General features: G+C 41.3%; 1 protein-coding gene across 3 annotated transcripts in view; it reads left to right on the plus strand.

Annotated features, from left to right (window-relative positions):
- Positions 1-24,487, plus strand: part of OSBPL1A (oxysterol binding protein like 1A) — a gene marked incomplete at its 5' end in the record, with an annotated part of 76,943 nt that overhangs the window by 30,385 nt on the left and 22,071 nt on the right. For all 3 annotated transcript variants that reach the window (XM_082755250.1, XM_082755249.1, XM_082755251.1), the window contains one exon: positions 17,808-17,970. In XM_082755250.1, the coding sequence (XP_082611376.1) occupies positions 17,808-17,970 (163 nt within the window). The remainder of the gene's footprint in view (positions 1-17,807; positions 17,971-24,487) is intronic.

The raw sequence follows: 24,487 nt of genomic DNA on the forward strand, positions 1-24,487 counted from the left end.
TTTTTAAGCTTGCTTCTTCATTAACGGGCGTTAGATAGTGTACTGATAAGTACCTCGACTCGCTTAAGTTTCACTTTTACTGTCTATATTTAGCATTAAATGCTGGATCTTGCAGTACGAATTTAGACCAAAAGCGGTCGACTTCATTTGCAGTCTGTTGGTGGCTTAGATTTTCTTCCTTTGTTTGTAGGTGTTGTTTTTTTTTATAGCTTTTTTTTTTTTTTTTCAGAAGGGACTTTGTTTACAGGCTGATGAAAACCCTTTGCCACTGATATATAGGCTCAGAAAATGAAAGTTCTTTTTTCCTTCATCTCTTGGGTTAAATGAGTTGTATACTCAGAGTTTGTTGTAACATATTTAAGCTTGTCATTTCTGCAGGGACTTTAAGGTCAGCAAGCTGTAGGTCATAGTCCCTGGATTTAGTTATCTTTCCCATGGCGTAATATGTTATCTTCTGTATGTATAACTGTTGTACTGCAAATAGAAAAGAAAAAAAAGTTCATGCAGTTCAATGAGTAAATATTAATCTTAGTTTAGAAGTCCAGTGTACTGCCTTGGTTTGTTTCATACGTCTTGAATATTGTGAGAGCATAATGGAGCATCCAAGGATTAGGTTTGTTCATGCATGTTTCAGTGAATGAATGTGTGCGTGCTCTTTGGGATACAAATGGTCTTTTGGTGTCTGTGATGTGGTCTGGAAGACGTGCGTGAGCATGGCTGTTGTAACATAGACCGGCTTATTGGATTGTGAATGAAGAAGTTGCTCATAAGCTGTGGCCAGGTGACTTCGTAATGAGACTTTTCATTATCAATTCCCTCATCTGGGTTGAAGTGAGGGAGCAGCACTGATGCTCAGCAGTGGAGGGAGGATGGTTGGTTGATAGGGCACCCTGACCAAGTCTGTATAGAAAAAGCCCTGGAGGCAATCAGCGATCCTGTCCTGCCTGCTGCCTGGCTGAATACTCAGCTGCATTAACCTCTGTCAGGTAGTAATAGCCCTCCAAGTGGGGGAGGGAGAGGTGAAGATGGTTGAGGGACTGGAGTGAAACTAGGGAAGCAAAAAAACAAGGGGTTAAACTTCATGATTTTGGTGTTAGGGCTGGGGATGGAATCATGTTTTGGCTGGCTGGCTGTTGTGCTGGACTTAGCCCCTCAAGTCATGACATCAATGCCTTTTTCTCCGCTCTTTCTTGTGCTCAGGTACAGATGGCAGTCCTATTTTTTGTTGTTGTTTCTGTCAGTTGCTGGAGCACAATAGAGTGATTCTGTTATCCCTTCAGTTCTCAGCCTCTTGTTGAAGGTAGTGGAAACCAATGTGAGAGAGACATTGGTGTGTCAAGGCCTTTAGGCAATGCTGCAAACAGTTGAAACACTGTTCAGCTTGTAAACTCGGTGAGAAGAGTTTTCAGACTGATCATTGCACTGGGCATGGTAAGAGGTGCCTGGTATTGAGAGACTTGAAGCGTCAAGAAAATCTTTATTGGCTGTAGGGGTCTCTGGCTTGACCCTATCCCCTCTCCCTCCAGGTAAGTACTAGGAACACCTCATTGTATTAATTACTTTAAGTAAGCCCTGAATCTTGTTCAGAAGTAACGAGTTCATTGGAAGGATCTCTATGCTAAAACAAATGCTGAGATAAAGACTGTATTTATCCCTTGAACAGGGGAGCATGGGATGTAACGTGCTGTGGAATGGCGTGTAGGCATGGAATACAAGAGAACAAAGCTGCTGACAGAAGTCATTTGGCAGATTGTTTCTCTCCTTCCTTGTCATGTCAACGGTTGTAGTCATGCCTTGATGATTCTTGCTGTGCTAATTTTTTGGTGCTTTACATACATATATGTCTTTTGCCTGTGCTAAAGCTCTAAAGATGAGATATTCAAATCAAGGCAATTCAATAGTGAAACGTTTGCAGATGGCATAATGTTCTTCCACTGGAAGCGTTTTCTTTACTTACTGCAGATTTGCAGATAGAAAGCGACCTAAAGGTCTGTGAAGATAGCATCCTTGTCAGCATTATGTAAAGGAAGCAATTAAGCAAGTCCGAAGTATCCATGAGATAGGGGAGTTCAAAACATAACTTGTTTTTCGCCGGGACTTTCCTAGAGCAGCCAAGACTAATAGGTCACCAGAGTGGGCATGGAAGCTGAGCAGCAGCCCAGCTGGAGGCTTGGTAAAATAACAAATACTGGGACTCTGTTCAGGGAGAAGATAAGTGAGTATTATTCCTTTTCTTTTCTGAAAGAGTATTATGTATATTGACAGAATGCTTCAGTTTCAAAGCAGGTGATAAGATCTTTGGTCAAATGCTTATATGAAAGGCTGTTGGGCAGCGGACAGTCCTGGCAGACAGAAGGCTGCCTGGATATTACTACAGGACAAAAGATGAACGCTGCTGGCATTTGGTGCAGCAGGGGCCCAAAGGTTTTTTCCTTAAGCACGTATGCTTCGAAAGTTAATCCTTTTCTTTGTAGGTAATGATATGTTTGAACGTAATCTGATGGCAAATCTAAACACTTTTTAGTGGCCGGAAAACCCTTTGTGACTTGTTCTCTTACCAGCTTGTGTGCAAGCTAGTCATACATGTACCACTTGTCTGAAGGCATTCTGCACGCAGCACCGTATTGCCTGACTCAAAGTGCTCTGTTAACCTGTTCTTGCACTTTTTAGAGTGGATTAATATTTTTCTGAAAGCTTGGCTTGTAGATTTTTTGTTGTTGTTGTCATTCTCAGCAGTTGTTAAGCAGCCTTGTGTAAACTAACGTGGAATCAGTTCATGGGCCTCTGGGGAAACACAGTGTAAAAGCATATTAGCTTGAAATTAAACCCGTCCTCTCTGTGCTTCTGCAGCTCCAAGTCTGAGGTTTACTTCTGAGGTCTTGAATACAAATTGTTTGTGGATTATTTTTTTTTTTTAAATGTATACACAGGGAGAAAGGGGGCTTAGCTGAGCCTGCAAGGAAAAGATGAAGCAGCAATCAAGTTTAATGGAATAGTATCTGATATAGTAAGCTTTTAAAATAGAAATCATCCAGTTCTGTTTTCTGTGAATGTATTTGAAAATGGTGCTCTTGTCTGTGTGCAAACTGACAGAGGGGAGCAAAAAGAAATGTGCAGAATGGAAACTGTATTTGGGTGTTCTTGCTCCTTATTATAATAAGGATGGTGGTTATTTTCTTCTCTACCATGCTTAGAAAAACAAACTGGAATGAGGAGGGTGCACATTTTTATCCTTCCACTGTCATTGCAATTTCATAATGGCATGTAAAGCTGACCAGCTTGTTTTTAGTTTTCTGGCTTAATTTGTATCTGATGTGTGTTGGAAGAACAGAGATAAGAAGCAGAGCTCTAAAACTTGCTAGGTCCCAGATCTAGTATTGTCAGATAGGGGCTGGTAACATTTCAGGAAAAAAAAAAAAAAGCAGTAAAAAAAACCACACAGGATTTACGGTTGAATTTATGATACTTTGATCACTGGGATTTTGCCCACAAGTGTGTAAGATACTTGACTGCAGTGGCAGTCTGTCTGTGTGGTCTGTTCTTGTCTCTCAGTTGCATAAAACATTAGGATGCTGAACCAGGTGACTGCAGTCACACACGCTTACTAATTCTCTGGAGATATCTTCTCCATCTTGACCTTTCTTTCTCAGAACTTAGGGTTTTAATAATGCCTTTTTCCTTGTAAAGCTGATAAAAACTAGCTTCTTGGAATAATTTTTAAAAGTATATATTTCTCCACATCTGAAAAATAAATTTCACTTACCCTGTTCAGTACTGGATATTAACACATGCTCGAGGGAGACACAATATTTAACTTTTTATTACCTGTATGTTTTATGTGAGGTTGTTTTAAAAAGATTGTTCTGAAGCCTTAAGTTACTTCTGCTACTCAATGTCACTTAACTGTTGTGAAATCCTCCTAGCTTGCCATGTGATGGGATTTTTTGGTGTTTTATTTGACCTCCTTAAATGTCAGTGATTTAAGAGTTAAGATCTCTTGCCTGATGGCCTAGCAGGCTGTCAGTGTGCAGTCATGTGGCCTTTCCTTCAATAAAGGAGGGTGAGTCCAAATTTACTTTTCATGTTCTTTGCTGTGCTTTCGGGTGTATAGTTTGTTTCTGGCTCTATGAAATCCCAGGGTCTTCAGGGGTAAAGTAAGAGTGAAATGGGTGGTTTCCCATGTAGGCAGAATTAGCGGTGCGTACATGGGTGCCACTTTTTATAGTTAATTTCAGCTATCTGCAGCCTTGTCTTTTCAACCAAGCTATCCTTGTCACTTGTTTATTCAGAGATTCCTCAGAGATGATAGCATTTTTATAATGGAGGTAAGCCATTGTGGAATTTGACCTCTTCTCTGATATATTTAATCTCACAACCTGAACGTGTACTTGTTGGCCTCTTGGTCTCTCCGACTGCTGGTGACTTTGAAAACATTTTTGGTGTTAATATGAATATTCAGAGCTGAGTTATCCCTGCTTGCTGTGCTGCCCAGTGAAGAAGTGCATTTGTGTAGTGCTGACTGCTGAGTCATTGAGGTTATCTCTAGAATTGGTAAATGGACTATATTTGGAAAGTGTTTATGTACTGAAAATAAATCACTGGTATTATACTTTTCCTTGGAGGTACATGCGAGGCCTGGGCATTAATGAATGTTAGTAACCTGTTCCTCCAAAGAGTGCTTGTTCTGTTCTTAGCATCGTTGCCTTTTAAATGAGTCGATAATAAACTTAAAAAAAAAAAAGTGTGCCACATTATGCACAAATTGGAAATGCAGGCCTATGCTCACATAAGGACAGATGATAAGCACCCACAAAGCAAATGACGCTTCATTTATAGTAAAGAGCTAAGCTGAGTGTTGCTGCAAAGGAGTGGTAAGATACGGGGGCCCCTGATGAATAAAGCATATCCATTTGGTGTGAATATCCTGAAGAGACCAGTGCAAGAGATGTCTAGCTTTGATGTAAGGATAGCCCTCATCTGGATCTCTGTTGTCTTCACAGAATGCGTTTGGGAGTGACACCTGTGCTGTGTTTGCTTGGTTTGCATAGCTTTATGTTAAGCCACTTGTAAGGTAAACGTGGACTCAGTCAGTGGTATCTTGAGCAGGAGTGCTTTCTCTCCTCTTGTACTCGTCACTGCTACATTATTAATGTTAAAACTCGGATATCAATGCAATAACTCTCGGATCCATAGATATACTTTACAAAAATCCCTGTAAAGCATGCCTATTTGAAGGAAGTCTACAGTGTGCATCATAATGTAGGAGTAGTCCTTAGCTTATAACTGGAAGCAGGCTATGCGCTTGTATCTGCTTCAGAGAGGTTTGTGCTGCCACAGCTACCCTGCTTCTATAACATAAGCTTGTTTGGATTTGTTGTTTGATTCTTGAATAGAAATAGGCCTTCCCATTAAGCTTGAAATTTGTTGTTGTTTGTTAGGTCTCTCTCTCTCTCTCTCCCATGAGCTATGGTGGCAGAAATGTTAGAGAGAAAAAAACTGCTATCACCTTCTGGAAAGCAGAAATGCGTCTGCAGGAACTTGGACTTGAACTGATAGACAGTGGCACAAAGTCATACGTGGTGATTTCATCATTTTGATGGAGAATGTGTCAAGACAATGGTATAACTCCTCTAGGTAATGTGCTAATCCATATATGTCAGTAGTTTATACCTTCCTGGCAATGCCAACAAGACTATTAATTGTGGAAGTGCTCTGTGCTATGCATGCAGATTGGATTGGCTGCTGTTCCAGTGTAACACCTTGCTGTAAGGTCAGACAAACCAAATAGAGGAGAAAATGAGCTGGCTGAGCCTTTAGCACAGCTTGAAACTTTAGGCAGTTGCAGTACCTATGGATAATAGGAATCTAACTTTATCTGTTCTATTTCTTCACCATCTCTACAGCCACAATTTCTGCTAAAGGAAAAATTCTAATCTCACAGAGATACAGGATGCTTGAGGTTGGAAGGGACCTCTGGAAGTTATCTTGTCCACTGCCTCTGTTCAAGCAGGAGCACCTAGAACTGGTTCCCCAGGGCCACATCCAGGTGACTTTTGAGCACATTCGACAATGGAGGCTCTACAACCACTCTGGGCAACATGTGCCGATGCTTGGCCACCCTGCATGGTGAAAAAGTGCTTCCTGATGTTCAAAGGGAACCTCCCATGTTTCAGTCTGTGCCCATTGCCTCTTGTCCTGTCACTGGACACCACTGAAAAGAGCCTGGCTCTGTCCTCTTTGTACTCTCCCTTCAGGTATCTATAGACATTGATGGGACCCCCCTGAGCCTTCTCTTCTGCAGGCTGAACAATCCCAGCTCTCTCAACCTCTCCTCAGAGGAGATGTTCCAGTCCTTTGATCCTCTTGGTGGCCCTGCATTGAACTCTGTCCAGTATGTCCATGCCTCTGTTTTACTGGGGAGCCCAGAACTGGATCCTGCGCTCCAGGGGTGGCCTCACCAGTTTGGGGTAGAGGGGAAGGATCTCCTCTCTCCACCTGCTGGCTGTGCTTTGCCTAATGCACCCCAGAATACTGTTGGCCTTGTTGTCTGCAAGGGCACACTACTGGATTGTTTTCAGCTTGGTGTCCACCAGGACCCCCAGGTCCTTTTCCACAAAGCTGCATTTCAGCTGGGTGGCCACCAGCATACACTGGAGTCTAACTCTCAGTTATACACAGCTTCCAGAGGCTGACTGCTTCACTGGAAAGAAGCAAAACCAGAGGCACCTAGTTGGATATGAAAGTCATCTTGATGTTGTTATCTTTGCTGAAACATCCACATAGTACTTAAGAGGCAGTGTAGTATAGTTGTTGGAGACACCTTGAAGGAATCACGTGTTGTAAATCAGCTGATAACATACAGTCTGTGTTTTTTAACTCTTATTGTCTTTCCTCTCACATGCAATTTTAAGAATCTTAAAAGCAACCTGTCGCTCTAAGCTATCAGATCCTATTTCATTTTGGGAGGAGGGTGGTGGTGTGGTGGCCTTCCTTAAGATTGTACTTTCATCAAATCTACCTTCTAATTTTCTTCTAGGAGGCAGTGGTTTTTATTAGAGAAGTTCATAAAAGAGCTTACCAGAAGTTTAAGCTGGGGCTACTTCTTCCTCTGAAGTGCAGAAACTACTGGACTGCATATTGGGGATTAATAAATGATTTATTATAAAAAAAAAAATTGTTAGATGAGCTAGCTGTCCACAGAAGCATACATAACTCAGAAACAAGCTTGTTTTATTTCCTCAATTCCTTATTACATGTTGCACAAGAAAGACCTGGATAGCAACGAATAGCACACCGAATTCTTGCCGCAGAAAAAGTGCTAAAACTCTCTAGATAAAGATAAAACCGACCAAATCATTCATGATGAGAAAAAATCTGTCCCACCAAGTGTGAACACTTGTTTGGATTATCTGGCTGTTCTGCATGGCAAGGGTGGTGTGTTGGGTAGCGTCTCATTGTAACGTAACAGTAGGTGTCATATTTTAGGATAACTGTAGTGTTTTTAGACTCTAGCAGTGTTTCCTAGTGGAAATGTGAACTGTGAGAAGGTATTTTGTACTGTCAGGAAGCAAATGTCTTTTTGCTAATTTGATAGAAGGGTGTGAACTTTGGATTTCTGTAGCCCAGAAGCGCAGTTGTATCTGCCCTAAATGCAGGATGAACTTCAGTACGACGTGCTCAAATTCCAGGAAGTGCCTTATCAGCCTACCCAGGGCCTAGCATGTGTCTGCCTGCTGTTGCCTGCTTCGGGGTAAGGTCAAAACAGCGCCTGAGAGGAAAAACTTCCCTAGAAAGAGACAAACTTCTTAACGCTGTAAGTCCTTCGCAAATCTCAACTAAAAATGAGATTTCTATGTTTGAAATCTTCTTTATGAAGTCTGAGTCTTTCATACTGGAACGCAGAGAAGCGTCTGTTCTCAGGGATAGGAAATGAGAATGCTTTCCAAAGTGGGTTTCGTTTAGAGGTCAGAACTCCAGCACTGTGTTGTGAAGCTAAAGCTGTTGACTTCTGGCCTAGGTAGGACTTCAGACTTTCTTATTTTTGAGCTAGTTTGTTTAGCATCCGTACTTGTTTAAGCATTCCTATTCTGAAGTAAGAACTAGCTAATAAAGCATCTGAGTTTTCATAATTGTGAAATAACTGTACAGCATGCATGGTTTTTGGAATTGCTTTAAAAAAAATTACTTATTCTTTATAATTAATTAACAGGGTTCTGAATACAGAGCCTGCAGAGCAGACAACCAGCTTCAGAAGTGTTAATTTTTTGGATAGGAAGCTGGGCTCATTCTGAGTCCAAAATATGTCCAGTTGTGCAGTAGCACTAGAAAGCCAGTAAAAGCCAACACAAACATAGGAAAAATGTGACAGTTACTTCAAAAGGGAAAACATTAATACATGGGTTCGCTGTGATCCAGCTGGGAAGAAGTGTAGGGGAAGGGAGGGGATACAAACAGGTTGATCAAAGTAGGCAGTGGCTTATACTGAAAAAGACTTAAGGGAAGTAGCTAGATCAAAACTGCCTTAAGACCCGTTTTCAAAACAGTCCTTGAGAATAAAAAAGGAAATGTTTCCTGTGTGCGTTCTTAAGAACACTTACATCTTAGTCTCACAAACAGAGACCAGACTAACAATCTTCAAAGATGTCCAGAGCCTCTCAAAAGGAAAAGACCAAAAAAGTCCCTGGCAGACCTGAAAGCACGCAGCCATATACTGTTCTACTGCTGTTGGCAATATATCTGGTTGAACAAGGCCCTTAGTTGGGTAAGGTTACTTGTGGCATATGCCTCTGAGGAAACAGATGCTTAATCTTTCTAGGGCAGCAGAGTATCTTGGGGTGTGGGGCTTTTTTGTTTTTGTAATCCTGCTGCTCTGCAACTTGAAATGAACTTCCCAAACATGTACATCACCACTGATGTCATTCAGCCCCAACTTATTTTGGCTTAAGCTATTGGCAAATATGAATAGCAGCCATATTTAATTTCAGCTTGACTCAGAATAGAAACAATACTTAACAGAAAAAAAACAGAATCAGAAGGCTTTTTGTCTGAACTCCTGATATTTGACTAATCATCATTATAATAACACTGGAACACAAATAGGAACCAAATGTGCTCTGGAAGCTGGCAACTTCTGCAGCTCTCAAACCTAACTAAATTCCTTATGAGACTTATCAGCGTACATTGAATGATCTAAATAAAACGCAGCTGGGGGAAAAAAAAAGAAAAAAACTTTAGAGAAGACTTGGAATTGCCAAATAGTTTTATGTTAGAAACAAAACAGAAGAACTTCTGATAGAAAAGCTTAAGCCCAAGCTCTTAAGCCAAAGCCGTGCTTCGAATTTGTAATCAGAAATGAAGTCTTCACAATTAGTGCCTGCTCTCCTGGGTGGGGTCCTGGCCCAGAGCTGCAACTTTCTCCACTGGTAGAACTGGGATGCTTCCTGGGCCTCTGAAAGACGAACTTTGTTATAGCCAAATGTGTAAATAGGAGATGGGAAGCAAGGCAGCACAAGCTCCACATTGAAAGAGGAAGTGTCAGTGTCCTAGGAGGGAAAAGGTGGGAAACAAAAGGTATTTGTCTCTAGTATGTGAATGGTTCAGAAACCGTTAATTTAGGTGGTCTTAAATTAGGGATTTTCATAACACACGTTTGTATCCTGGAAGAAGATCAGAATCTCCAGCTTTCCTCTTGAATAACAGTTTTCTTGATACTTAGGTGTCCATGTGTGGCAGAGGTAAGTCCTGCTGAAGTCTGTGTTTCTTCTGAGTGGACAACAGCTTGGGTCTTGGTTCTAACAGTGGTTTTGCAGTCTCTGTTTTATGAATGTATCTTGTCCTTCATTAGCAGAATTTTATTAATTAATCAAGTATAGGGATCTGTTGTAACTCTGCACTCAGAAGATTGAAATGTAGCCTTTCCAAATTAGCACCACTGTACTCGTCGTCTTGAACTTTGGGGTGAATGCTGGTAGTTGACTAACAATGAATCCTTTTGTTCATCTGGGGAATGATTGAGGCAGAGTCTTGTGACTTGAATCACAAAGTCTTTGGTTTCTTCTATGGGCTTTGCGTTGGGATTTGAGTGAATAGATGACGAGGACTAGGAATTTGTACGTATGGGATTTGCTTGTGTGTTTGGGGGACTTTCAGCCTTTGACCAAGAAGGAACTTTAATGGCAATGTTGCCTGTATATGAGTCTGACAGAGAGCAAAATGTTATGTTAGCATCTGGAGTTCTCTCTTTTGAATTTGATGACCTCAATAAGATGCTGTAGCTGTAGACTCAGCTGGCCAGACTTCTGTGGTGAGGGCTGGTGCTGTCTTGTGATACAGTAAGTAACCCTTTACCAATCATCAGAGAGATCGGTATCTCTTTGATTAACTGTTCACATCTCGGTTTGCATTTCAGTAATTGCGCTAGCAGTAGTTCAAGTCACTGGCAAGTGCTACCTAATTATTCTATATTTAGCTAGAGATCTCATAAATCTCTAAAGCCAGGTAAATGGTAAGCTTATAGCACAGAGAGAAAACAAGAAGCAATGGTTGAAGTAAAGCATGGCATTTTTGTTCAGTTCTCTTCACCCTGGGGTGAGCAAAGGCCATGACCAAGTTTACAAGAGTTCGTTTCTCCAGGAGATGGGGATTAGGATATAAGGTCTTAACATATGTTAAGGTAGCGTATGTTTGTCGCAAGTTCCCCGTGGCTGATGGTGATTGCGAGTAGTGAGTCAGCAGGGCACTCTGTGGAAGGGCCTGTGTGTAAACAGATAGGAACTCAAAAGGTTTTGTAGAAAATGTTTACGTGTTTTAGGGCCTTAGGAATCTAGTGATGTATTCATAAAACTGTCTGGATCTGTTAAAGGAAAAAAACAAAGTGTTCCCAATGTGAGCTGTCACAGTTGCAGTTTTATGATGTGTCATAAGAGTATTCATAATGCACTTGAGCCTCTTGTAAGTCAAATACTGTACTTGGGCATGCTTACGTTATCCTTGTTTTTTGTTTTTTTTTTGGGGGGGGATTAGTTAGGAAGGGTAGGAGAAAAGCAGGACCAAACATTTTTGTATTATACGCTACTAATTTGTGTTTAGTGAGTGTTAAGTCCCAAAAGCAGAGGTAAAATCAAGCTTTTTTCTCTTTTTTTTTTTTTTCTGGAAAATGTCCTCTATTAAGGGTCAAGCATGTTTAAATCTATGAGAACTCCAAGTGAAAGTAACTGGTTTCAGTTTTCACTTCAGTAGCTGCTTAGGCAACAACTGAGTCCCACTCTAGGTAGTGGAAAGTCTAAAAACACTTCTTCATGGAAACAAGTCCTGTAGAGGTACAGTACTATAATAGCATGCTTCAAAGCTAGCTAACAAAATATATAGAACTGTTCCAGTTTTTAAATAGATATGCCTTGGGGAGGTTATTCTAAGTCTTTACTTCCTAGATGAAATGAAAAGACAGGTTTTCTCCAAGACACGGAGGCAGACCTGACTATGGAAATTATGTGGTGTTATTCCACGTTAAATGTGAAGTAATAACAGATTTACTCAGTACTAGTTCAAACTGGTCATCACAAAGAACTGGCTTATGCATGGAGGCGCTAGCAATAGGGGCAGTATTGTGCTAACAGCAAAATCGCAATTGTGAGCTTGTCTGTTAGAACAGACAAACAGTGCACATATCACAAACTGCATTGAGGTGGTGATTTGCTCTGTCAGCATCAGATTTTTGTAGGGGGGGAGTTCATTTGGTATGAAGATCACAGAACAAGGGGAAAAAAATCCTCATTTTTAATTCCCCGTGCTTCTTGTGAATAGTTTTCTACAGTCTAATGAGTTTCAAGGCACAGCTTTCTCCACTAGCTTAGGTCTTTCAGAATACCATGTGTGTTGTGTTGGAAAAGCTAATTCTGGAAACTAAGGGTTACATATAAATAGGTGTAGCATGAAACAGATTGCAGGTTTGGTTGGCATTTACTTTGTTACAGAAAGCAGGACTGCATTTCTGAATGTCAGGAGGTGTCTCCTGAAAGCTAACAGCTCTGCTGCAGCAGCATTTTTTAAGTAGTTTGCTTAAATGTTAATTTTCAGCCAGATATAGACTAGCCCTTAGCTTGCAACTGAAGACTTGAGTCCTTGTGTGCCTGTGCTTCATGGTAGGTGTCCCGTACGTGGTGATGTTTTGGGGAGGATGGAGTTTCTGGGGCAAATGGACAAAGCCATTCATTCTGAAGACAAAGCTCCACTTCTGAGCCACCAGAGACATCAGTAAGACAGTGTCATAGGCGGCTTTCCTGCAGTCAGCTTATTGCAGAGCCAAAGTGGTACGTGGTGTACCGACACTCGGCAGGCTGGCTTCGGATCCCCTGGTGGTTGCTATGTGGAAGAGGTGGTTCTTCCTTCCTACACAACTCGAAAGGCTGCATATTTTGGACATTCTTATTCCTAGCACTGAAGTTGAGTGGTTTTTTGAATGTAACATTTAACTAAATCATCCTGTGGTGTTGTGAAGTCTGCCTTTTCTCTCTTTCAATCCAGGAGAAGCCAGAGCTAAGGTACGCTGCGTTTTAATTTGCTGTTTTAATGCTGAAGGCAGGTAGCCCTGCACACTGTTGAGAATTGTTCTATGCTTTGCTTGCTGTGTGTCCTCTTCAGAGGCTTTACTTGCAGCTGCAATAGCATGTTGCTGAGATAATCATTTATTAGCTGGGCGTACAGTGGTGTGACCCTTTCCTACCGTACAAAAGTGCCACTGTTGTTGGGCCTCAATTTAAATTAAAAGCATCCAGCACCACACAAAGCAAGTATTTTGTGTATTGTACTGAGATGTCTTCAGGATGGACAGAGAAGCCTTGGTTATAGGCTACACAGATATACTTCAAGACTTCAGCCTTTCAAAAAAGAGGAAAAAGAAAAGTAGTGGTCTCAGGCACGTTACTGGTCTCCCACCTACCTCATGTAAGCTGAAGATGTGGAAAGGAATGGGACTGGTGTTTGTGACACACAGATAAGCTACTTGATATTTTGGAATGGGCACGTGACCTTTCTGCCAGAAACGTGCAGTGAAAGAGTTAACTTCTCAAATCATGCTCTTGGGCTTAGCAGCATTTCTAGTAGCATGGAAAGGCGATAGAAGTGTTTGCAAACAGCCTGTTGCTTTCATTTAAAACTAATAAAAGATAGAGGCCAGACAGCTACAATAACTACATTCTACTACTTAAATCCATGATTCAGTGCTTACAGCCTGAAGAACTTGAATGTCTACAGAGTGGACACCCCTTCAGCTAAACCAGAAGCGACAGCAGTTACCAGAACTTGGGTATCTCCAGTTGGAGATGTATTTAAAAAATAATAACAATAAATTGCTGTGCTGACCTAGATACTGAAATCTTGTCTTGGTGGTTCTGTGTCAGTGTATCAGTTTGTAGTTGTGTTTGTAGCTGCAAGGTTAATGACTGAGTGCATGTTTATTTCTGTGAGACAAAGCTAGATGCTTTCCATCAGCAATTACAGATACGATGCTTCACTATAAAATTTCCTTCAGACATGAAAACAAAACTGATGTTCAACTGTCATTGTCTTAACAGGGCAAGCACAAGCCCAACCTTCTTGATCAACTGCAGTTGCTGTTGTACAAAATAGCTCCTGACAAGGGTAGGGTGCAGAGCCTGACCAGTTGAACACCGAGAACTCGGCTGGCCTCATGCTGGTCTCACTGGAGCGCTCTGTGCTGCTGTCCCCACGGAGCTCTGAGAGCTCACAGTGCTGGCATTGGTGTTGCCGGGGTTCAGCAGCAGGGATCAAAAAGATGACAGCCATGCCATAGCTGGAGGATGAGGAGCTGAACCCAGTGTGATGCGAACTGCCATCTGTCTCTCTCTCAGCTCAGGCAAAACTACAAAAGGTACAAAAACCATGGCTGTATCACAAGCTGTGCCTTACACAGGCTGTCAGTAGCATGTCTCTTCTGACATTTTTATGGGCATGCTTAAACTGAATTTTCAGAGCTGCTTATACACTGACACCTGCAGCATTTTGTAGTAATATTTACTACTTTATTTTTATTTAAATATTTTTATCACTGTGTGTAAAAGGCAGTGAAATTCTTACTAATGCAACTTCACAAAATCAGGTGATAGTCCACAGAAAAACTGCTCTGAATCAATTTTAATATACTGAAACGCAAATTCTTCTGAAAGCTCTCTACTTTACGGATAAATCCTAAAGATTTTGTGTTAATAAGCATTTTAAAAACTAGTCTGGATGTTCCTTCTGTAACCTTGCAGTTGTTTGTATGTTGGGACACTGAGGAAAGTCAGGATGGGGAATTAAAAACTTGAGTGGGAAAGGGGATAAAGCTGAAGTATCACCTCCAAAAATGGTGGTAGCCAGCAGGAAGATGGAAGCATTCATCTCAGGACTCAAGTATTGGACAAGTCTTGTGAATCAAAAAAATAGAGTATGGGGAAAACATGCATAAGAGCAAACTACTTCTTACACTTTGGGAAAACCTATAGCTCAGTTGGTTATGTTTTTCAATAAACATGTGCTTTGAAAATACCACGAATCTGCTCGCATCTTTCTTCTTAAGCTTGGAAGAATGGAGTGTGTAGTTCTGGAAGAAAATTAAAAGTCCTAACTTCACAGTCAAATTACCGCAGGAAGATTTAAAGACATAGCTGATCAATAATAGGCAAGATGACAAAAAGGTGGTATCACTTAAAGCTGTTTTATGTTTATAAAAGTAAGTACTAACATTTGTATTTTAAATGATTATTTCTCCAGTGATACTTGTATTTTTAAGTAGATTACATAAAGGCCGTGTTAGTTCTATCTCTGCAAGCATAGAGGTGAAATTAGTCAAATAATGGTAGTAAGACTGTATTTTTTTTTCCCACACCTTTCACATTAATATTGTTGAGCTGGTTTGGTGCTTAAGGGCATCACTTCCAAACCACTGCCTTCAGAGCTGTGGGAGTGCACTGAGCTGCAGGCTGTAGACATTTGTGTGGCTACCTCTGGGCTCTCTTAACACACAGGCCATCCTACAGACTCAGGACTCTTGGCAAAGGTTTTGGGTTGGACTTTCCTTGTCCTGGCCCCAACTACTGGATTTGGGCTGCTTCAAAACCTGGTCATTCATTTATGAATGAACACCCCCTAAATTGCAAGCTACAAACTTCAGCACATTTTCTTTTTTCCTAGAATCTGGCTAACATTGTGCTAATTAAGTAACAGATGGAAAGGCTTTTTCATTACCTACTAGTAGTGTATAACTGCTATACTAGTAAGCGTTTGGCAGCTAGGAAGTCTGGAAGTACACAGATAAGTGAGTCTTACTGTAAAGCTGGCTAATTATTCTCCAAAAGGTAATTTGTTTTCGGTATACTTTATGAAAGCTTAGGTATTTCTCTATTACAACAGGACATAGGAACCTTAAAATAAAGGATTTTTTTGTTTTGTTTTAAGCTTCTATCTGTTGCTGCTTGTTTAGTCACACTGCCCTGCTTTTTGTGGAAGCAAAAAAAAAAAAAAAAAAGGTTTATCTGGGTTTTGTTAGATATACTTTGATTTTTCTTTCAATTTCTTTCTGATAATGTTGAAATTTTAGTTTTAAATAAATAAATTACTCAAATCATAATCAAAACAAAACATTAGAAGATAAGGGCATCAACTCTTACAACTGAAAAAATACGTAAATACCATTTCAATAACTGGTTTCCTTTTAATGCTGTTCAATAATAATGAAAAGCACCACTTTATAGCAGTCCTTCATGCTCTCTCTCTCTCTCAAGAGGGGGAAATATTAATGCTGTTTTGTGTAAATGGGCAGTTCCTTAACTGTTTTAGTATACAAATGTAGCCCATGCAGAACCTGCTTACTAAATAATTGTAACCCCTGCAGCAGCGCATCTGACTTTTATGAAACATTGCAGTAAATATTTTCACTGGAACCTCCAAAGTGAACTTTAAATGAAGGTGACAATAACTAGTCCAGGTTTTTTTTCCCCCGTTTCATTCAAGGTAAAACTATTAGACAGTAGGTGACTTACTGATTTTATTGCTTTCAATTAGCAACCCAATTTTATACTCTTTAATTATCATTTAATTGGACTACCCTTCTACACTCAGAGCCTGGCAGCAAAACCAGCTGATCTACTCTTTGGCACCACTGAGGGGGTGAAAATTTCTTCCATAAGTCTTTCTCCAGAGGATACATTACTGCCAAAATAGAAACTCTTCACTGGAAGTGGCAAATCTGCTATGGTATTTCCTTTCTAGCCCATGAATTCCCACCTCCTCATTTGTGCCCACCTCTGAATACTGTTTGAGTGGTGGTTACAAATGAGGGGGCTGAAGCCTCCAAAGTGAAGCTTTTGTAATTAAAAAGTAACCAGATAGGGACATCCAAATGGTTCTTAAATTAGATTCGAAAAGGTAATGTTGGTATATGTGCAAGTTGCTTAGGGACATGTGTAAGTTGTCCCTGTGATTGTTCCGAGAGTGTCACATCCTTGCGTGTTGGTAGTGGAGGGGGAGTTAGAGTCACAACCTGACCTTGAGAGCAAGCTGGAGTACAAGGCAGTATAAGGCTGGAGTACAAGGTGAGACACACGAGGAGCAGCTGAGGTCCCTTGGTGTGCTCAGCCCCGAGCAGAGCAGGCTGAGGGGAGGCCTCATGGCGGCCTGCAGCTCCCTCACGAGGGGAGCGGAGGGGCAGGCGCTGAGCTCTGCTCTCTGGGGACAGCGACAGGACCCGAGGGAACGGCATGGAGCTGGGACGGGGAGGGCCAGGCTGGGTGTTAGGGAAAGGTTCTGCACCCAGAGGGTGGTTGGGTGCTGGGACAGGCTCCCCAGGGCAGGGGTCATAGCACTGAGCTGCTGGAGTTCAAGGAGCATTTGGCCAATGCTCTCAGGCACATGGTCTGATTTCTGGGTGGTGCTGTGTGGAGCCAGGAGTTGGACTCAATGATCCCTGTGTGTCCCTTCCAACTCAGGATATTCTATGAGCTCTCCTCCTTCCCCTGAGAGGAGGAGGAGGAGGAGACAGGAAGCACCAGCAGGAAAAGAAAAAAAAAAAAAAAAAAAAAAGGAAATAGGAAGGACATGTTGCTCTCCTGTTACTAGTCCTGGACTCAATATGCAGATATCATTCTCCTCTCTGATGGTGATTACATGTGTGGGCTTAAAAAAACAACAAACCTTCCACCATCTGGTGGCTGGTCTTCTTTCCTTGTCAGCTTCTGGCTCCTCTGTAAACTGTTTTGGGAGTGGGGGGAGAGAGCTGTTTATATGGAAGGTAAATCAGTTAGTAGAGGAATCTCTGCTTTAACCTCCTTCTTTAATCCTCAGGGTTAAATGTTTTCGGCTCACAGTTTAGCTGCAGTTATTTGTAGCTGGCATTGCCATTTGCTTTGTAATTCAATTCAGATGATTCTTCTTGGCCCAAATTAGAGCAGACTAGTACAAGGAGCTTGGTGCATGTGGAAACTGATCGCTGTAACTCCATATTTAAGGTTGTCTGAGTTGTAAGTGTTTCCCCTGAGTTTTAAGGTACAGTTATTTGGTTTGAATTTGCTTGTGGATTTTTGATTTGTAATATCAGATCTTACCTGACAAGATTTCTCAGCTACTGAAAAACGCTGAGTAACAACCATATCGTGGTCATAGACGTGCTGTAATATTCTCCTTAATCAGTGTGGCCTCAGTTCCAGCTGTTTGCCTTCGAACCAGTTATTTATTTGAGTCTATTTTCTGAATAGCTTTCAGCTACACATTCTTTGGAGAGATGAGATTTTATTCATACATGTATCTACTTATAGGTGAGGAATTTGAAACTGGAGCATGAGCAGGAGAAAAACAAGATCTTGTCAGAAGCATTAGAGACGCTAGCTACTGAACACCATGAACTAGAGCAGTCTCTGGTTAAGGGATCTCCTCCTCTCAGCATCATCAGTGAAGAGCAGTTCTATGATGCTGTTTCAGGTAAGTAGTTACGTCCAGAATGCAAGTGTGCAGCCAGCATGGTGATCTCATTGAAGGGGTGGGGGGAACTGTTGCACTTTAAGTGAAATCTTTGTCTTTCTAACATGGAACTGTCTCTGAGGAGAATGCTTCATGTGCTTGGTGACTGAGCCTCTAAAGTCTTGCCCTAGTTCACCTGTAGAATTGTATTGTTTCATGTGAGTGTGACAGAAAGCTGCAAAACTCAGGACGGTCATAAAAGGTTTGACTGCTTGGGTGTCTACGCCCTTTTTTAAAATAGCAAAACTTAAGACTCCTATTTTGGGAGATGTAACTGTATCGGGAAGCCTTATGACTTGCATTCTTCATGGTGGTGCTTCTTTTTTTTCTTAAGATCCATGTAAGAAACACAGGTTTTGAGGGATAATGACTTTAAGAAAGGCTTGTTTTATTTCACTTACCTTAGGTGTCGCAGGTGGAAGAAAAGGATGAAACAAAGTATTTTGTGTATTCCTGAAATATCTTTTCTGTCTACTGTCTGCTCTCCAGTTTAGAATCTTTCATATTTTTTGTTTGCAGAACATGCAGGTAGTAATTTTGGAAAACTGAATTGCATGAGGGTGGTTACAGTATGAGTTAGTGTAGAGGCTGTACGTGGTGGAGCTCAGTAATAGCTCTCATTGGGTAATCCCACAATGCAAAGCTGACTACAGCTAAGAAGGGTCTGGAAAATCTGAAGGGTGAACGTAGGCTAAATGTAGTGGATAATTAGATTGGCATACTTTACGAGGAAGTATATTTGGGGTTACTTTTCTCCAAATTCAGCTGTCTGATGGTTCTGACAGATGAGGAGAAGCAGCACTCTCAGTCTCCTCGATGGGCGTTGTGTCGTGCACAACTTAACTAAGCAGAGAATAAAAACAGGCAGAGTGGATTCTGTGGTCAAGTTCTCAGAGTATCTCAAGTGCAGCACAGGAACACAGTGGATCAACAACAGACTACTCCTAGGCACAGTAACGAATTTAAATCTTCAGCAAAGGGAAGAGATTGAAGGACTCTAGAAACAGGTTCTTCAACTAGAACCCAAAAAATAATCCTGCTGAAAGGCCTCGGGCTCTTTGCTTGTTGTAACAAAGCAGAGATTACTTGTTTATATGGTGCTGCTGGAATGTAGCCTCTGCAGCCAGACCTGCTTTGTGCATGTGAGAGAACTCTCAGCTTTAGAGATCTGTTGTTCTATACCTCTCCTAAGTCCTTTTCTTGAATGAAAGTGATGAAAGCTGCTTGCCTAGTTGAGAGAGGTGGTGTTTTTGCCTCTCGAAGCTGCAAACAAATCACACAGAGTCAAGTAGTGTGACATTTTCATTTGTATGTATACATACATACATATATACACACACACACAGTTTAACATATGCCAATTCTCTCTCCCAAAGGAGAGAGTTACATGACATAATTCATCTTGATTGCAATTTAAATAATTTTCCAGGACACACTCACTTTCTTGACTGTCAGCTTCACCAGACTTGCATTAGATTCTCTTCTCTAGGCTGCTCACATGTGGTGCTTTGTAGTGATTTGGGTCCTCTGTGCCTTTGAGGACACGTGTCTGGGGGAAGGGCACTCTGATTTTGTGGGCTAGAGAAAGGCAGATGTGACGTAGTTTCCTGGCTGCTGGATGCATGTTACGACTTTCACCATAAGCACAAAGGGATTTAGATGTTTGTGGGTGTGATATGAAGCATGTTGTGGGTGTTTTTTTGTTTTTTTTTTAAGCTAATCGCTAGGGTCCTGATTACTTTACTAACCCTCTTGCTTTTCTGCCATGTCTGTTGAGTTTCAGCTAGAAGGACTGTAGTGCACCACCATAGTGAGAGCAGAGGGGTCAGGGGACACATGACACTGGCTCAGAGTTTGGGAATGTGGGTCTCCTTTCTTGGGCTATTGAAAGAGGGGATAGGGTGATATTTTCCTAACGGAGAACAATGGACCCAACTGTCACAAGCGAACAAGTTTTAGAAATCTAAAATACTCAGACTTTGGGTCTTCGAAGATTTTACTAATTCTGTTTTTCAAATGTCTGTTCATTTTGGATAAATGGGCGTGTTCACAAATCATCTTACTAGTCAGCAGGAGAGATTCAGCAAATGCCAATGTATTTTAACAGGGTGCTGTGACAGGTTATAATGTCTGTCAATGGACTACTTGGAGAGCATTTTATCTGTTAGTACCCCATCTTTTTCCAGTTATGTTTTTGCCTGGTTATAGTTCTCTGATTTTTTTAAATTTTCACTGTAGGAGTGAGTTTACAGAAGTGAGAGTGTTGCATAACTCAGCTTGCACTTTGAGCTGAAGAATCCTTAGCTTTGACTTGACAACTTGAAAGAAGGAGCCACTGCCGCTTTTTTGTTCTTTTTTTTTTTTTTTTTTTAAATATTTATTTTGGAATTTACGTGCATTAGACACTTCTGCTTGTTTACTCTCAACAAATGTATCACTAGCTGTGACAATTGGGAGCAAGGCAAGAATTTTCAAACGTGTTTTTGAACGTGAGATGTAACAGAAAGAACATGTTCACAGCAGCATCATCTTGTCCCCATTGACCACGGTCTGATTCATGCTTCAGAGCAATCTGAACGCATGAATTGGGCTCTTGAATGAAGGTGAATCAGAAGATACAGTTCAGTTCCCATTAGACATTTGATCCATAGTAGGAGAGTAGAGCTAATCTGAGGAGAAAACCAACAGAAATGTAACTAGTTCAAGTGCCAAGTCCTCAGCACCATCTGCTTAATCTACAGCTCTGCTCCAGCTGAGGCATGCTATTTGCTAATGTTGGCATAGGCTAAGCTGGTCACTGATAAGCCTGTGTTGTGTATTTCTGGTTGTGGGTACTGTGGAATTGTGTTCGCTATTACAGAAATGCCCTATTTCTTTTCCAAAACCGGGGTAAAGAAGATGTTTATAACTTGGTAAGACTGCGTACTGTAGTCGTTTATTTGCCGAAGTCTTCCTTTTTTTTTTTTAATATTATTTCTCTTTTAATTTTAAGTGATATGCTGCTATCAGTGTTTTCTGGGTGTTACAGTAAATGCTGAATCCCCCGCAGTGGGAGGGCAGTAGATCCTGACCATGAAAGGAAGAACCTACAGGAACTAGGAGTTAGTTTGCATTACAAAAGCATGATTTCCAGAGTTCAAAACCAGCAAAATTTTGTGTTGTTAACCTGAACTCTGTTAGTAATAGGTCATTTAACAGTGCTTCCTGGTGCTTTCACCTTCTCATCCTGGGAGTGGTGGAAATGTTTATTAGTAGCACGTGAAGTGCCTGAGCTCTTGGCTGCAGGTTTGAATGGTTAACATGTGCCAAACTCTCCTACATTCAGAGCAGAGCAGGGCAAGGGAGGCATTGTGGAAGGGAAGATGCACTGGACAAGTGGCAAAATTTACAAGGACCAGTGGCATCTTCCAGAGAGTTGGAGACGTTACCAGTTTCAAGCACACAAACCTTAGGAAGCATTTGAAGACAGAATACAAGTGCGGTCATCTGCAATGCTGAAAAGTGGCTAAGCAGGTCAAGAATTATAGGGTGAAGGTACTTGATTTTGCCTTGTCCCTAATTATCTGCAGATCAAAGACCCAATTTAGGAAGAGCTTGTAACTGTCTTGATGTTTTTTTGGTAAAAGGTTTTATCCAAGAAGGTTTTCTCTTTGTTTGTTTTGCAAACAAAGCTTTTGTGTGCGTTGAAGTGTGCGTTGACAGTTTTGCACAGATGTGATCTTACTATAAATGCAGTTATTTAGCTGCAGGCATATGTAGATTATATTAAACCTAACCTGCCATAGTACGGCTTCAGCTGTTACATGCTACTCATGGGTGCTGTGTTCATCAACACTGTACTTAAATGCTGCTCTGCTAGAAGTGGTAGATGAGTTCTGGTGCTTTTGTTCACTTCTTAGTTTGTTTCCAGTTATCAGCTCACTTAAAAGTCATACAAAAAAAAGCATGGGAACTTACAGCTCTTCCCTTCCATATTTAGGGTATTCTGTCAAATGCTGTATTTGAATGTACCAAAAATGTTCCACAACCTCCATGAGAATATTGTTGGCTATGGGCTTCTTGCCTTAAAGATAGTTAAAAGAGCAAATCCAAGCATCTCAGAGAGAGGGTGAGAACCACCTGGTCAGTGTTGAAACACAACCTTGCCAGTGGTTAAACAATACCTTTTGAAGGTGTATTTATTGCTCTAATACATTGACCAATCTTTTCGTTGGAAACTGGAGGCTCACCAGTTGTTGCAATAGGAGATGACCTTCTCTTGACTTAGGTGATCATTGCTTTTGCTCTCCCACTCTTGCAAGAGGTAGCTGATGTTTTACTGTTACCCTGACACTTTGGGTTTTGAGCTGGAGAGCTTTATGTTCAGCCTTTTCTTGTCTTAAAGATCACTTAAATCTTGGCTTCTGAATAGGGAGTCTTATTCTGTCTCCCCCCTCCTCGGCCCACACCCCCTTCAGTTCACTAGAATAAAATCTCATTTTCTCCTAGTCATCTGTTTGACAGCTGCTCTGTAGCAACTTGTGAATATAAATCCTTTTTTTACTGTAACGGGGGAGTATGCAAATCTTAATTCAGAAAAGAGATAGCTCTAAGTACATCGGGAAAAATTTGCTTTGAGTTGCCTGTTGATCAGGCTAGTGATACAATACCGGGTTTGTTCACTCTGACACCTAAGCGAACTCTCAAGGCTTGTTAATCTGGTTTTGCCAAAGAGATAGTTGAGGTTTTAGGGATTAGTGACTGAGCTCTTTAATGGCAGGAGCTGTTGTAGACATGCTTTCTCAATGAGAGCCCTTTCTCAGAGATATGGGAGGAGCATCTATAGAGAGTGAATTTCTTCTAACAGTGTCTGGTTTTCATTCTGGTTTCACCATTCTTCATTGCACAACATGCTTTTTATTTATTTATTTATTTTGATTAAGTAAGCCATGTGCCCTGGAGAAGGCTGGCTGGTCATTGTCCAGCCCTGGAAGAGGTTTGCAGGTGCTGGGCTCTGTCATTTCAGCATAGTTGTCTCCTGGCACTGTGACATATGGCCAGCATTTGGAGACCTGAGCACATGTAGTCTTTAAAGATTCTCGTTAGGCTGAGAGGCATATCAGTATGATCAGTGGTTCTGGTGAAGCTTACCTATCCTGTTCTTTCCACCTCTGGAGTCCTAGATCTGTTGCAGAAATTCACGTTGAGGGAGTTGTGGGGAATGTCGTCATGATGCTCACCTGAAAACAAGACAGCCCCTGATGGTGTAAAGGAGCCTTATGGCAGGCAGACTCCTCTGCTGTGTTACAGGGTTTGGTCCTTGTTTCATGCTTTCCCTGTCACAATAACTGTTGGCACAGTTAAGCAGCTACTTAACTAGAAAACTTACCTGGGAGGAGTTTAGGGCTTGTCATGCGTTGGCTGTAGGAGGTGGTCAGGGTGCTGAGGGCCCAGTTGTGTTACACTGCTAGCGTGTCCTTTCCTCTGTGCTATTTGAGTATGCAGCAGTGTTTTTCTGACTACCTAGGCTTCTGGTCTCTAAAGAAATCTGTATTTATGTAACAGTTGTCCACAGGTAAAAAATAAAAAATCATCTGCTTATCCTACTTTTTATAAACAGTACCCACCCAACTAATTCTGTGATACGTTACGTCATAAATTGGCATGTAACTAGACCGACAAATTTGGGGAAACTTGTGAGAAGATTTTGTGGAGTGCCAGTCCACTTTTTTAGCATATCCTCAGCACCAGCTGGCACTTCTTTTCATTCCCTAGCAACTGGCTTAATTTCAGTACTGACTTGATGAGAATAGAGATGGATGTTTTTAACGAAAGCAAAGATCTCCTTTTTGTTTCTAGAGCTCATCCTCTCTAGAGGATGGAGACGTTGTGGCATAGTACATCCATTAATCAAGATTTTGTCCTGTTCTTAACACTTTTGTGGTCTGGATGTAGTAGAAGGTCCTGTCACAGTCCCCTTCACCAAAGCAATGTGTAAGTGACATGATATGGAGAAGCTACTGGGATTGCTTTTTAAGACAAAACAGGAAAGTCCCTGGCAATGGACAACTGTGGCTGAGATATTGGTTTGGATGGGCTACTATGTCAGTGGCTTTTGGTTGCTGGTTTTGAATTAGAATCAATGTATGAGAGTGACTAATTTTGCAATTATTTCTCTGGGTATTTGCAGCCAAGAGCAGCAACATATGTTGAAGGAAGTGCAGAGCAGAAATGGTGTCTGCGACAGTTTGGGTTTGCTTTTTTTGGAAGATGAGGCTTGCATTAGGCTGTCTACCATTCATTGTTGTACCTGGTTTCTGCTAAAGGGCTTCCTAAATGAGGTAGAAATTGGTGCATCTTCACTTGTCATGAGCTGTTCCCTTGCTTCTTGGGACTTGCAATTGGATAATCCTTTGGCAAACTTGTCAGGTTTGAAAGAGAGTTGACTTGGGAGAAGGAACAGAGTGCCTCTTTAGCAAGTCTGCTGATGATACAAAAC

The sequence above is a fragment of the Aythya marila genome (genome assembly GCF_965140915.1).
Source record: "Aythya marila genome assembly, chromosome: 2".
Taxonomy (NCBI): domain Eukaryota; kingdom Metazoa; phylum Chordata; class Aves; order Anseriformes; family Anatidae; genus Aythya; species Aythya marila.